General features: G+C 38.2%; 1 protein-coding gene across 2 annotated transcripts in view; it reads left to right on the top strand.

Moving 5' to 3' along the window:
* The window catches only part of CDK19 (cyclin dependent kinase 19), a 437,090-nt gene extending 431,254 nt beyond the window's left edge, over nt 1-5,836 (top strand). For both annotated transcript variants that reach the window (XM_053710859.1, XM_053710858.1), the window contains exon 13: nt 4,759-5,836. In XM_053710859.1, the coding sequence (XP_053566834.1) occupies nt 4,759-4,881 (123 nt within the window). In that variant the 3' untranslated portion in view covers nt 4,882-5,836. The remainder of the gene's footprint in view (nt 1-4,758) is intronic.
* The last annotated feature ends 8,872 nt before the right edge of the window (nt 5,837-14,708 follow it).

Here is a 14,708-nt window from a genome sequence, read left to right as displayed (position 1 = left end):
TGTGGTGTGTTTATATGTGTGTTACTGTTGTATGAGAGTGTGTGTAGGTGTATATATATATATATATATATATATATACACACACACACACACACACACACACAGTATCTCACAAAAGTGAATACACCTCTCACATTTTTGTAAATATCACCTAGATTACAAGTTTTGCATTTGTGTTTTAACGCTGAAAAAATGGTCATTTCAGCTTTAAAACAGCAACGCAGCCATTATGAGTCTTGTTGGTATAGCTGTACCGCAAGCCTTTTAGCCTGTAACGCAACGTCAGTCCCGTATTGACAAAAATACGTTTTTTTCATTGGATTCCCATAGCGCTGCCATTACGAGTTTTGCGGTGAGGCTAAAAAGCTTGAGTTACACCCTATAACGACAAGTTCCGTATCGCCATCTGAGAGCAGTAGTTATGAGTTTTACGCAACAAAACTGTTACATAAAACTCATAACTAAACTGTTACAAAGTACTCTAACACCCATAAACTACCTATTAACCCCAAAACCGAGGCCCTCCCGCATCACAAATACTATATTAAAATTATTAACCCCTAATCTGCCGCTCCCGACATCGCCGCCACTAATACAATTTATGAACCCCTACTCCGCTTCTCCCTGACATCGCCGCCACTAAATAAAGTTATTAACCCCTAAACCTCTGGCCTCCCACATCACTACCACTAAACTAAACTATTAACCCCTAAACCTAACAACCCCTAACTTTAAATTAAAATTGCAAGATCTCTATCTTAAAATAAATAAAAACTTACCTGGGAAATTTAAGAAAAAATAAGTTTAAACTATAAATTAAACTAGCAATACTATTATACTAAAATTAAAATAACTACAAATTAAATTAATTAAATTACACTTTAAAAAAACCTAACCCTACTAAAAAAATTAAATCTAGAGTTAAAAAAATTGAAAATACTAAATTGCAAAAAATAAAAAATACTAAATTACAAAAAATAACAAAAGAAATTATCCAAAATTAAAAACAATTACACCTAATCAAATTGCCCTATCAAAATAAAAAAGCCTCCCCAAAATAAAAAAAACCCTAACCTACAATAAACTACCAATAGCCCTTAAAAGGGCCCCTGCAGAGGCGTAGCAGTCGATGCGCGGAGGCGGAGGTCCAAGGTGGCGGTTCAGCGATCCGTCGTGGAGGTCCTCTTCATGCGATCGTCCGCATGATTCGAATCAGCCAATAGGAATGAGAGCTGCTTAAATCCTATTGGCTGATTTGAATAGCCAATAGGATTTTAGCAGTTCTAATTCCTATTGGCTGATTTAAATTTTTCAGCCAATAGGAATGCAATGGTACAAAAGGGGTACCTAGCATTTGAATCTTCAGTGTGCGGCGGACGATCCCATGAAGAGGACCTCCACGTCGGATCAATGGACCTCCGGTCCCGCGATGGATGAAGATGGATCCGCCTGGATGAAGATGGAGCCACTGGGATGAAGATCGTTCAGGCCGGACTTCAGCAACTGTGAGTTTTTTTTCCCTATAGACATCAATGGGGCTGCATTACAGAGTTTTTCATTCCGCGACCGCAGATGTTAGTTTTTTTTCTAACACTCTCTCCCCATTGATGTCTATTGGGAAAGCGTGCATGAGCACGTCAAAGCAGCACTTGGATTTTATGCTGTATGGAGCTCAACGCAACCATATTGCACGCACAAGGCGACTTTTCAAAAACTTGTAATGGCAGCGCTATGGAGGGTGAAATAACGCAACTTTTGTTGAGTTCGTTTCGCACCCTCTATAGTGCAAAACTTGTAATCTAGGTGATTATCTTTTCATGTGACAAAACTGAAGAAATTTTGTTTTGCTCCAACATAAAGTAGTGAGTGTATGGCCTGTGTAACAGTGTAAATTTGCTGTCCCCTCAAAATAACTCAACACACAGCCTTTAAAGGGACACTGAACCCAAATTTTGCCTTTCATGATTCAGATAGAGCATGACATTTTATGCAACTTTCTAATTTACTCTTATGATTAATTTTTCTTTGTTCTCTTGCTATCTTTATTTTAAAAGCAGGAATGTAAATCTTAGCAGCCAGCCCATTTTAGGTTCAGCACCATGGATAGCACTTGCTTATTAGAGGCTTACATTTACCCACCAATAAGCAAGCATAACCCAGGTTCTCAACCAAAAATGGGCGGCACCTATGCATCACATTCCTGCTCTTTAAATAAAGATAGCAAGAGAACAAAGAAAAATTAGGGGTAAATTAGAAAGTTGCTTAAAATTGCATGCTCTATCTGAATCATGAAAGAAAAAACAACAAAAGTGAGTAAACCCCTATGTGGAAATGTCCAAATTGGGCTCAAAGTGTCAATATTTTGTGTAGCCACCATTATTTTCCAGCACTGCCTTAACCCTCTTGGGCATGGAGTTTACCAGAGCTTCACAGGTTGCCACTGGAGTCCTCTTCCACTCATCCATGACGACATCACGGAGCTGGTGGATGATAGAGACCTTGCGCTCCCCCACCTTCCATTTGAGGATGCCCCACAAATGCTCAATAGGGTTTAGGTCTGGAGACATGCTTGGCTAGTCCATCACCTTATCCTAAGCTTCTTTAGCAAGGCAGTGGTCGTCTTGGAGGTGTGTTTGGGGTCGTTATCATGTTGTAATACTGCCCTGCGGCCCATTCTCCGAAGAGAGAGGATCATGCTCTGCTTCAGTATGTGACAGTACATGTTGGCATTCATGGATCCCTCAATGAACTGTAGCTCCCCAGTGCCGGCAGCACTCATGCAGGCCCAGACCATGACACTCCCACAACCATGCTTGACTGTAGGCAAGACACACTTGTCTTTGTACTCCTCACCTGGTTGCCGCCACACACGCTTGATACCATCTGAACCAATTAAGTTTAACTTGGTCTCATCGGACCACAGGACATGGTTCCATGTCCTTAGTCTGCTTCTCTTCAGCAAACTGTTTGCAGGCTTTCTTGTGCATCATCTTTAAAAGAGGCTTCTTTCTGGGACGACAGCCATGCAGACCAATTTGATACTGTGTGTGGCGTATGGTCTGAGCACTGACAGGTTGACCCCCCCTCCCACCCATTTAACCTCTGCAGCATTGCTGGCAGCACTCATACCTCTATTTGCCAATGACAACCTCTGGATATGGAGCATGTGCACTCAACTTATTTGGTCGACCACCGTGCTGCAGCTCAGTTTCAGGGTCTTGCCAATCTTTTTATAGCCTAGGCCATCTTTATGTAGAGCAACAATTCTTTTTTTCAGATCCTCAGAGAGTTCTTTGCCATGAGGTGCCATGTTGAACTTCCAGTGACCAGTATGACAATTTAACAAACCTGCTCCCCATTCACACCTGCTCTGCATTACACAGTGCATAAGGTTTCAGTCACCAGCCTTTAAAAAAGTATGGAGCTTGATAAATTGACCCCTAAGTTTAAATCTAACTTAAATCCTTTATTTCAAATCTAACTTAAATTTTTTATTTCAAATCTAACAAATCCTTTATTTCCATAGTAGTTTCATGTGTTTTGTTATACAAACCAGCAAGAGATGATGGTTTATTTTTTTTTATTTTTTTACTCTTGGGCTGTGCTTAAGTGTAACATTTAACCACTTGTAATACGAATAATCACGCTAATAGCGCTTCCTGTGCTACCCATTAAAAGTATAGGATTCAGCTGCATTAGGATGCTTTTGTTAAAATATTTAACCAGCCAATTCTAATACCAGATTCTGCGTTATTGTATACACAAGGTCACCCTGTGCTATCAGTTGTTTACCACTTGTAATCTAGCTCTCAGGGCTTTATGCCGTGATGGGATTGGAATAAAAGCTTAAAGGGGCATGAAACCCAACATTTTTCTTTCATGATTCAGGCAGACCGTGTGATTTAAAAAAACTTTTCAATATACTTCAATTATCTAATTTGCTTTATTCTCTTGGTATCATTAGTTGAAAAGCATACACTACTGGGAGCTAGCTGCTGATTGGGGGCTGCACATAAGTGCATCTTGTAATTGGTTCACCAGATGTGTTCTGCTCTTTCAACAAAAGATATCAAGAGAATGAAGCAAATGTCATACTAGAAGTAAATTGGAAAGTTATTTAAAATCAAATGCTCTATCTGAACCACAAAAGATAAAATGTCCCTTTAATTATCACAGTTTTTGCAGAATGTGAATGTTTATAGACGATTTTAAAGATCGGAATCTACCCTAGGTTTATTGGGGGCTAAATCATTTGTTTAATTCATCTTTAAGCAATAAATGAACTGTCAAAAAAAGACTTGGGGGCAATCAAAGGTAATGTAAATAATTATTTATTACATTTATAGCTATATTAAATAAGCTAGTCAAGGACTGACTGAAATCTGTTCAGAGATATTTCAGTTACATAAAGTCAGTTATACAGAGTCACTATACAATATTGGGTGGCATACGTATCCATTACTACTGCATACAAATAAAAATTGAATCTGTGCCAAGCACCGTACCCTGAAAGAGGTTTTCTAGCTGCATGAGGCAAAGAGTTTATTTCAGGAACACAACTCATGCTGTAAAACTAGAAGCAGATCCAGTTTCAATGAGTTGGCAAAAAGATGACTCCTCACACAACGTGCTGCAATTAATATCTGCATGAAGTCTTATAGTATCTGTCACATTTTTTATAAAATGTAACATTTGTAGAATAAATATGAATTATTGGATAAAAAAAAAAGTTAATGTTCATTTTGTTTTTTTTCCCAGCACTCCACTTCACGTCTGAGTTACCAAAGCAACATTCAGGGATCTTCTCAGCCACAGAATACAATGGGCTACTCAACAACATCTCAGCAAAGCTCACAGTACCATCAATCTCACAGGTACTAGAAAGCTGATCAACAAACTACAACGAAATGCGTCAGAGGCTCAAGATTTATGAAGTTCAGAAAACAAACAAGTACAACTTTGAATGGAAAGCGTACATGACAAGTTTTCAAAACTGTTCTTGTCTGTAGTAACCTATCAAGACTATAGGGAACGTCCATCTTAAACCTCTGTTACTTGTTGCAGTCACATTGATCAAAATGTGTTATCTAAAGCCAGCACTTAGCTTCCTTAAATACTTTACATATTCATTGTGCAGCTTTTTCATGCAGTAGCAATGACAATGGTTTATCTTGCTCGTACTGCTGCTCACTGGGACTTTATATTGTTTAAAGAAACCTGCAAGCTTTCTAACGGTGTATAGTTTTGTATTTATAAAAACAGGACAGAGCAAAACATAACTGCGCCTTTTAAGCACCGTGTTCTGTTCACAGAACATTGCAGTTTTGAATATGGATGTCAAAAACAGGAACCTTTACAGTTCCAATTTTCTTATATTGCTTTTTTTTTTTAATTAAGAAAAACAAAAATATATATAAATATATACATATACAAAATATGTGTGCCTGCATCAGGAATTCTGAAATAATGCAGGATCTTACTCAGGAGTGGCTGAAGTTGACTATACTGTAGAAAACCTTCTTATGAAACATGACCATTAACTCATCAACTATACCCAAACGCAGCTTTATTGGCTATGGAATCATATTGCAACACAATATGCTTTTTTTCTGCATTAACAGAAAATAGCATATCTGCAAAACTTGGTTTATAATAATGAATGATATTGTACATTGTAGCAGGTATTCTTAAGATATTGTATAAACTTTAAGAAGTCTTTTGTAGATTTCATTATAGTAGTGATCTTGCCACGTGTGAAGGCATCAACTATATAATAGTTATACTTCCAATAAAAAGGAACTCTTGCCTTCCATATGTACAGACGATAAACATATAACTTCTTGTCTGCATGTTTTTTTTATTTTGTTTTTTGCCTCAGTAAGGAGCCCAAACCATTTAATGTTTACATAAATAATTTCCTACTGGTTACCTAAACCTATAGAAAAGCTTAGAAAAAAAGTATATATTCATTACTGTACTTATATTTAAATACAGATTATGATATCCCATGCACATCTGTACATTGGGGTCTTTTGTATACATGTATTTATGTCAAAATATTTATTTTGCATTACATTTTTTTAATTAAAATACAGTATCTCTCTTTAGATCAGTTACCTTGTTTATAGGTAGCCAGTATCATTCACAAATGCAGCTGGAGAATTTGAAAGGGCCACTCTATGCTTTTTACCCATAAAGGGCCAGGTTACAAGTGGAGCATTATTTAACACTCCCTCTCGAGCGTTAACTGCGCTAGAAGTAAGCGCTTTGCGTGCGTTGGGTTGCGCTCATATTGAGTGTTGAAAGTAAACTGTTTTTCGCTTGCGCACAAATCCGGTGAGTATACAAAGCGGAACTTAGAATATTGCATGCACGATTACCTATTGGCCCATACAAGTCAATTGAGCAAAAAAAGTGGGGGAAAAAACCCAACTCGTGCACAAAGCCGAACGCATAGTCTAATGTGTGCTAACCCAACATGAAAATATGAACATTTCACACTCAAATGTTCTTCACTTTCAAGAATATGTTCTATTTATTATCTATATATATCTGATGTTTTTTTAAAAAAAATATATATATATATATATTATTATATAAAAGTATATACAGGGAGTGCAGAATTATTAGGCAAGTTGTATTTTTGAGGATTAATTTTATTATTGAACAACAACCATGTTCTCAATGAACCCAAAAAACTAATTAATATCAAAGCTGAATAGTTTTGGAAGTAGTTTTTAGTTTGTTTTTAGTTATAGCTATTTTAGGGGGATATCTGTGTGTGCATGTGACTATTACTGTGCATAATTATTAGGCAACTTAACAAAAAACAAATATATACCCATTTCAATTATTTATTTTTACCAGTGAAACCAATATAACATCTCAACATTCACAAATATACATTTCTGACATTCAAAAACAAAACAAAAACAAATCAGTGACCAATATAGCCACCTTTCTTTGTAAGGACACTCAAAAGCCTGCCATCCATGGATTCTGTCAGTGTTTTGATCTGTTCACCATCAACATTGCGTGCAGCAGAAACCACAGCCTCCCAGACACTGTTCAGAGAGGTGTACTGTTTTCCCTCCTTGTAAATCTCACATTTGATGATGGACCACAGGTTCTCAATGGGGTTCAGATCAGGTGAACAAGGAGGCCATGTCATTAGATTTTCTTCTTTTATACCCTTTCTTGCCAGCCACGCTGTGGAGTACTTGGACGTGTGTGATGGAGCATTGTCCTGCATGAAAATCATGTTTTTCTTGAAGGATGCAGACTTCTTCCTGTACCACTACTTGAAGAAGGTGTCTTCCAGAAACTGGCAGTAGGACTGGGAGTTGAGCTTGACTCCATCCTCAACCCGAAAAGGCCCCACAAGCTCATCTTTGATGATACCAGCCCAAACCAGTACTCCACCTCCACCTTGCTGGCGTCTGAGTCGGACTGGAGCTCTCTGCCCTTTACCAATCCAGCCACGGGCCCATCCATCTGGCCCATCAAGACTCACTCTCATTTCATCAGTCCATAAAACCTTAGAAAAATCAGTCTTGAGATATTTCTTGGCCCAGTCTTGACGTTTCAGCTTGTGTGTCTTGTTCAGTGGTGGTTGTCTTTCAGCCTTTCTTACCTTGGCCATGTCTCTGAGTATTGCACACCTTGTGCTTTTGGGCACTCCAGTGATGTTGCAGCTCTGAAATATGGCCAAACTGGTGGCAAGTGGCATCTTGGCAGCTGCACGCTTGACTTTTCTCAGTTCATGGGCAGTTATTTTGCGCCTTGGTTTTTCCACACGCTTCTTGCGAACCTGTTGACTATTTTGAATGAAACGCTTGATTGTTCGATGATCATGCTTCAGAAGCTTTGCAATTTTAAGAGTGCTGCATCCCTCTGCAAGATATCTCACTATTTTTGACTTTTCTGAGCCTGTCAAGTCCTTCTTTTGACCCATTTTGCCAAAGGAAAGGAAGTTGCCTAATAATTATGCACACCTGATATAGGGTGTTGATGTCATTAGACCACACCCCTTCTCATTACAGAGATGCACATCACCTAATATGCTTAATTGGTAGTAGGCTTTCGAGCCTATACAGCTTGGAGTAAGACAACATGCATAAAGAGGATGATGTGGTCAAAATACTAATTTGCCTAATAATTCTGCACTCCCTGTATATATATATATAAATATATATGGGCAGAACATTGGAATGTGAAATATGTACAGTAAATACATAGTTAAAACCTGAATATTGAATAAATATATTTTTATGTGTTTTCATCTACTTAACTGCAAAGGACTCCAATGCACCTCTATATATGTATACATACGTATTTATATGTGTACATATGTCTGTAAATACATATATATATATATACATATAAATACATAGGCCCTTATTTATTAAAGGTCTCGTGGACCTGATCCGACACTGCGGATCAGGTCCGCAAGACCTTCGCTAAATGCGGAGAGCAATACGCTCTCCGCATTTAACATTGCACCAGCAGCTCACAAGAGCTGCTGCTGCAACGCCGCCCCCTTCTGACTCGCGGCCAATCGGCGGCCAGCAGAGAGCTGTCAATCAACCCGATCGTACTCGATCGGGTTGAATTGCGGCAATGTCTGTCCGCCTGCTCAGAGCAGGCGGACTGGGTTATGGAGCAGCGGTCTTTAGACCGCTGCTTCATAACTGGTGTTTCTGGCGAGCCTGCAGGCTTGCCAGAAACACGGGGCCTCAAGCTCCATTCAGAGCTTGACAGATAGGCCCCATAAACACATCTGTACACATATATAGACATATATACACATACATATACAGTACATATTTAGACTTGTATAAGTATGTATCTCAATGTTAAAGCCCTTTGCCTGCCTTTTTTTTCCTAACACCTGAGACCTCATATCTTTGAGCCCTTATAACTTTTTGAATCATTTTTATTAGATGGTGTTAACATGAGCTAGTGACGTATGGGATATACATTCCTACCAGGAGGGGGCAAAGTTTCACAAATCTCAAATGCCTATAAATACACCTCCCACCTCACTTACACCTCAGTTTTACAAACTTTGCGTCCTTAGGAGGTGGTGATGCATGATGTGCATGATTTCTTCTGTGATAGGCGCTTCTAAGCATATTGAAGCCCAGTTCCTCTTTAAGTACAGTGTTTGTCTGAGGGATGTGAAGGGAGTATTGCCTGATGATACCATGTTTTCGCCTATGGGAAATCTATTCTAGGGCTCTCTGTAAATTCGGTCACAGGGATTCATCTGCTGCCTCCCTTTACAGATCGACATTATACTCCTCTACCATTACCTCTGCTGATATGTTTCAGTACTGATTTGGCTGTCTGCTATATGTTGATGGGTGTCTTCTGGTAAGTATATATAATTTTTAAGACACTCTCAGCTATGGAAGGCATTTTATATTATAAAGTTCTTAATGTATAGTGCATATATTAGCCATGAGTCAGGTCTGTTAATATTTCCCTTTGCAGTCACACAGTTTCAGAATGGAAATTATGTTTATGGTAGAATTTTGGTATTTTTTTCTTACCTGGGGTTCCGGTTAGCTGTTAAAATTCGCGGGCAACTTAGACTCGCGATGACGCAAATTGCATCATTTTATTGCATCTTTTCAGTGCGTCGTTCTTGGCGCCAAAATGTGTTACTTTAAGCCTCTCTCTCTAAAGCTCGCTACGCTCATTATATTATATAGAACTATGATCCTTGCTTTTGATTTTACTTTTTGTATAAGAATTTTATCATAAGCATTTTTTCCCATTCCTGAAATTGCTATATTGAGGAAATTAGATATTTTGTTTAAATGTTATTTTTTCTTTTTTGTTACATTTTGCAAGATGTCTCAAACTGATCCTGCCTCTGATGTTACTGTAGGAACTAAGCTGCTTGAACACAATTCTACCAAAGCTAAATGTGTTTGTTGTAAACAAGCTGATCTTATTTCTTCAGTTCAATTATGTTGCATTTGTCATGACAAATTATTACATGCTGATGATGTTTCTATGAGTACAAATACATCTACTGTTTTTCTTTCCCAGTCTAATGTACCTGATATTCCTGCAGATATGAACATCTTTATTGCTGTAGCCATAGAGAAGGCTATGACTGCTATGCCGCCTTCAAATAAACGTAAAAGGTCATTCCAAACTTGTCATAGATCTAATGAATTTTGTACTGACCGACAGCATACTGACATATCCTCTACTGATAAGGGTTCCTCTGACTCAGCGGATCCTGCATCAGAGACAGAAATTGACAAATCTTTTTTTATTTAAAATTGAACGTATTTGTTCTCTTTTAAAGGAAGTATTGCTTATTTTGGGCATTGAGGAGTCTAGTCCTCCTGATAGCAAAGCTAACAATTGTTTAAATTCTGTATTTAAGACTTCTGAGGTTACTCCTGAAGTTTTTCCTATTACAGATGCTATCTCCAATATAATTGCTAAAGAATGGTCTAAACTTGGTACCTCTTTTAACCCTTCTTCTAGGTTTAAGAAGTTGTATCCTTTACCTCTGGCTAGTCTAGAGTTTTGGGAAAAGGTCCCTAAGGTTGATGGGGCTATTTCCACTCTTGCCAAGCATACTACTATTTCTATGGAAGATAGTACTTCTTTTAAGGATTCTTTAGATAGGAAGCTTGAATCTTACATTAGAAGAGCATATTTACATACTGGCTATATTCTTAGACCAGCTATTTCTACAGACCAGCTATTTCTATGGCTGATGTTGCTGCTGCTTCAACTTTTTGGTGGGACAGTTCAGCACAGCAGTTATCAGATCCTGAACTATCTAGCATTGTTCCTTAACTTTAACATGCACATTTATTTATTTATTTATAAAATATTTTACCAGGAAGGATACATTGAGATTTCTCTTGTTTTCAAGTATTTCCTGGGTCATTTCAAATCATTTCATATGTGATGCTATATTTGATGTCATTAAGATTAATGTCAAATCTATATCTTTAGTTATTCTAACTAGAAGAGCTTTATGGCTTAAATCTTGTAATTCTGACATTGTGTCTAAATCTAGATTGTTATCTCTATCTTTTCAGGGTAATAATTTGTTTGGTTCTCAATTGGATTCTATTATCTCCATTATCACTGGGGGTAAGGGAGTTTTTCTGCCCCAAGACAAGAAGCTCCCAATCTTCCTTTCGTCAGAATAGAGAACAGAAAACCTCTCCTTCCCCTAAGACCCCTGGCTCTAATTGGAGACCATCTCCGAATTGGAATAAATCCAAGCCTTATAAGAAACCAAATCTAGCCCCTAAGACTGCATGAAGGTGCGGCCCTCAAACCATTTCTTCTGGTGGGGGGCAGACTAAAGTTATTTCAAGACATTTAGACAGATTCTGTCCAAAATCAGTGGATTCAGAATATTGTTTCTCAAGGGTATCGAATAGATTTCAGAATAAGACCTCCTATGGGAAGATTCTTTCTTACTCATGTTCCAACAAACCCTGTGAAGGCTCAGGCTTTTCTGAAGTGTGTTTCAGACCTAGAACATTCAGGGGTGATTGTACCAGTTCCTCAGCAGGGATTGGGTTTCTATTCAAATCTATTCATTGTCCCAAAGAAGGAAGATTCTTTCAGACCAATCCTGGTTCTGAAAACTTTAAATCGTTTTGTAAGAGTCCCAACTTTCTTAGGTTTCCAGATAGATTCAGTGTCCATGACTCTTTCTCTAACAGACAAGAGACAAATGAAATTGGTCTTAGCTTGTCTAAACCTTTAGTCTCTATCATTCCCTTTAGTGGCTATGTGCATGGAAGTTTTTGGTCTCATGATTGCAGCATCGGACGCAATCCCCTTTGTTCATTTTCATATGAGACCTCTACAGCTTTGCATGTTGCACCAGTGGTGCAAGGATTATACTCAGATATTACAGTTGAAATACTTAAATCCTCATCACTCAGCTCTCTCTGACTTGGTGGTTAAACCATCACCTTATTATTCAAGGGGCCTCCTTTGTTCCTCCTTCCTGGACTGTGATCACAACAGATGCAATTCTTACAGTTTGGGGAGCTGTCTGGGGGTCTCTGACAACACAAGGGCTTTGGAATCCTCAAGAGGCGAGGTTACCAATCAATATTTTAGAACTCTGTGCTATTTTCAGAGCTCTTCAGGCTTGGACTCTATTGAATAGCGAACTTTACATTCGTTTTCAAACAGACAATATGACAAAAGTGGCATATGTCAATCATCAAGGGGGGGCTCGCAGTCCTTTAGCAAAGAAAGAAGTTTCTCTGATACTTTCTTGGGCGGAATCCAACTTTTGTCATATCCCAGGTGTAGACAATTGGGAAGCAGATTATCTCAGCCATCATTCTCTACATCCGGGGCAGTGGTCTCTCCATCCAGATGTGTTTTTTCAACTTGTACAGATGTGGGGTCTTCCAGAAATAGATCTGATGGCCTCTCGTCTGAACAAGAAACTTCCCAGATACCTTTCCAGGTCCAGGGATCATCAGGCGGAAATTATAGATGCTCTAGCAGTTCCCTGGTTTTACCAACCTGCTTACATTTTTCCGCCTCTGGTTCTTCTGCCAAAGGTGATCTCCAAGATCATAATGGAACAATATTATGTGTTTCTGATAGCACCAGCATGGCTTTACAAGTTTTGGTATGCGGACCTTGACCGAATGTCCAGTTGCTTGCCTTGGTCACTTCCTATAACACCAGATCTTCTGTCTCAAGGCCCAGTTTTCCATCAGGATATCAAATCTCTAAATTTGAAGGCATGGAGATTGAACGCTTTGTTCTTAGTAATAGAGGTTTCTTTGACTCAGTTATTAACACTATGATACAGGCTCGTAAGTCTGTTTCAAGGAAGATTTATCATAGGGTTTGAAAAACCTATATCTCATGGTGTTCCACTCATGATTATTCTCGTGATTCTTTTAGAATTCCTAGGATTCTATAGTTTCTTCAGGATGGTTTAGATAAAGGTCTGTCTGCAAATACTTTGAAAGGACAAATCTCTGCTCTTTCTTTCTTTTTTATTTAATAGAAAGATTGCTTAGATTCCTGATATTCACTGTTTTGTTTAGGCTTTGATTCGCATCAAGCCTGTTATTAAATCAATTTCTCCTCCTTGGAGTCTTAATTTGGTTTTAAAGATTTTGCAGGCTCCTCCTTTTGAGCCTATGCATTCTTTGGATATTAAACTACTTTCTTGGAAAGTGTTATTTATTTTGTCTCTCTCTTCTGCTAGAAGAGTTTCTGAATTGTCTGCTCTTTCTTGTGAGTCTCCTTATCTGATTTTTCATCCAGATAAAGCTGTTTTGCAGACTTCTAACAACATCTATAGGGAAATTATTGTTTCTTCCTTGTGTCCTAATCTTAAGAATACTTTTGAAAGGTCTTTACATTCTTTGGATGTGGTAAGGTCTTTGAAATATTATGTTGAGGCTAATAAAGATTTCAGAAAGTCTTCTAGTCTATTTGTTATTTTTTCTGGTTCCAGAAAGGTCAGAAAGCTTCTGTCATTTCCTTGGCATTTTGGTTGAAGCTTTTGATTCACAAAGCTTATTTGGAGGCGGGGCAGTCTCTGCCTCAGCGAATTACAGCTCATTCTACTAGATCAGTCGCAACATCTTGGGCTTTCAAGAATGACGCTTCAGTTGATCAAATTTGCAAAGCAGCAACTTGGTCTTCTTTGCATACATTTACTAAATTTTACCATTTTGATGCGTTTGCTTCTTCGGAAGCAGCCTTTGGTAGAAAGGTTCTTCAGGCAGCTGTCTCAGTTTGATTCTAGTTTTTGTTTTTTGTTTTTAAAGAAAACGTAATTATTTTTTGGATTTAATTTCTCAGCGGAAATAGCAGTTTTTATTTTATCCCTCCCTCTCTAGTGACTTGTGGACTTCCACATCTTGGGCATTATATTGCACACGTCACTAGCTCATGGACTCTGGGCACCTATATGAAAGAAAACATAATTTATGTAAGAACTTATATGATAAATTAATTTCTTTCATGGTGGCAAGAGTCCATGAGACCCACCCAATTTTTTGGGGGTTATGATTTTTTTAAATGAAGCACTTTATTTATCCTGTTCCTCTTTTTTATGCTTTTACTCATTTTACACTTTACTAACTTGGCTATACGTTAAACTGAGGTATGAGTGAGGTGGGAGGTTTATTTATAGGCATTTGAGCTTTGGGAAACTTTTTCCCCTCCTGGTAGGAATGTATATCCCATATGTCACTAGCTCATGGACTCTTGCCACCGTGAAATAAATGAATTTATCAGGTAAGTTCTTACATAAATTATGTTTTTTTATGTGTTTTGTGACACTTTTTTGTTTTGCGGAACAGTTAACCAGAGCTTTGAGGTCACGGTAATAATTCTAAGGTAAATCTTGATTGCGCTGAAGCGATCGTGTGTCTTTTCAACTTGTAATACAAGAGGAAAACCCAACGCATGCAAACAGCCGCGATATACGTCTTATTGCTGACGCGTAACTGTTAGCGCTCCACTGGCAATCCGGCCCATATTTTGGAAAACAAAACAAGTTTTTAAATCTGCTGTTTGAAAATAAGTGGATTTGGCAGGTAAAGGGAAGAAGAGCGTTTTGTGGGTTAATATAGAAGCTATTTATTTTCTTGAATTAGAAATTAGATATTCTTTTCTTCTCTGGAGCCACCATTAGCGCACCACTTAGATATAGGTGTATTTATGTG

The sequence above is a fragment of the Bombina bombina genome, chromosome 4, assembly GCF_027579735.1.
Source record: "Bombina bombina isolate aBomBom1 chromosome 4, aBomBom1.pri, whole genome shotgun sequence".
Taxonomy (NCBI): Eukaryota; Metazoa; Chordata; class Amphibia; order Anura; family Bombinatoridae; genus Bombina; species Bombina bombina.
Note: the sequence above shows the minus strand (reverse complement) of the source record. Positions and strands in the feature narration are given on the sequence as shown.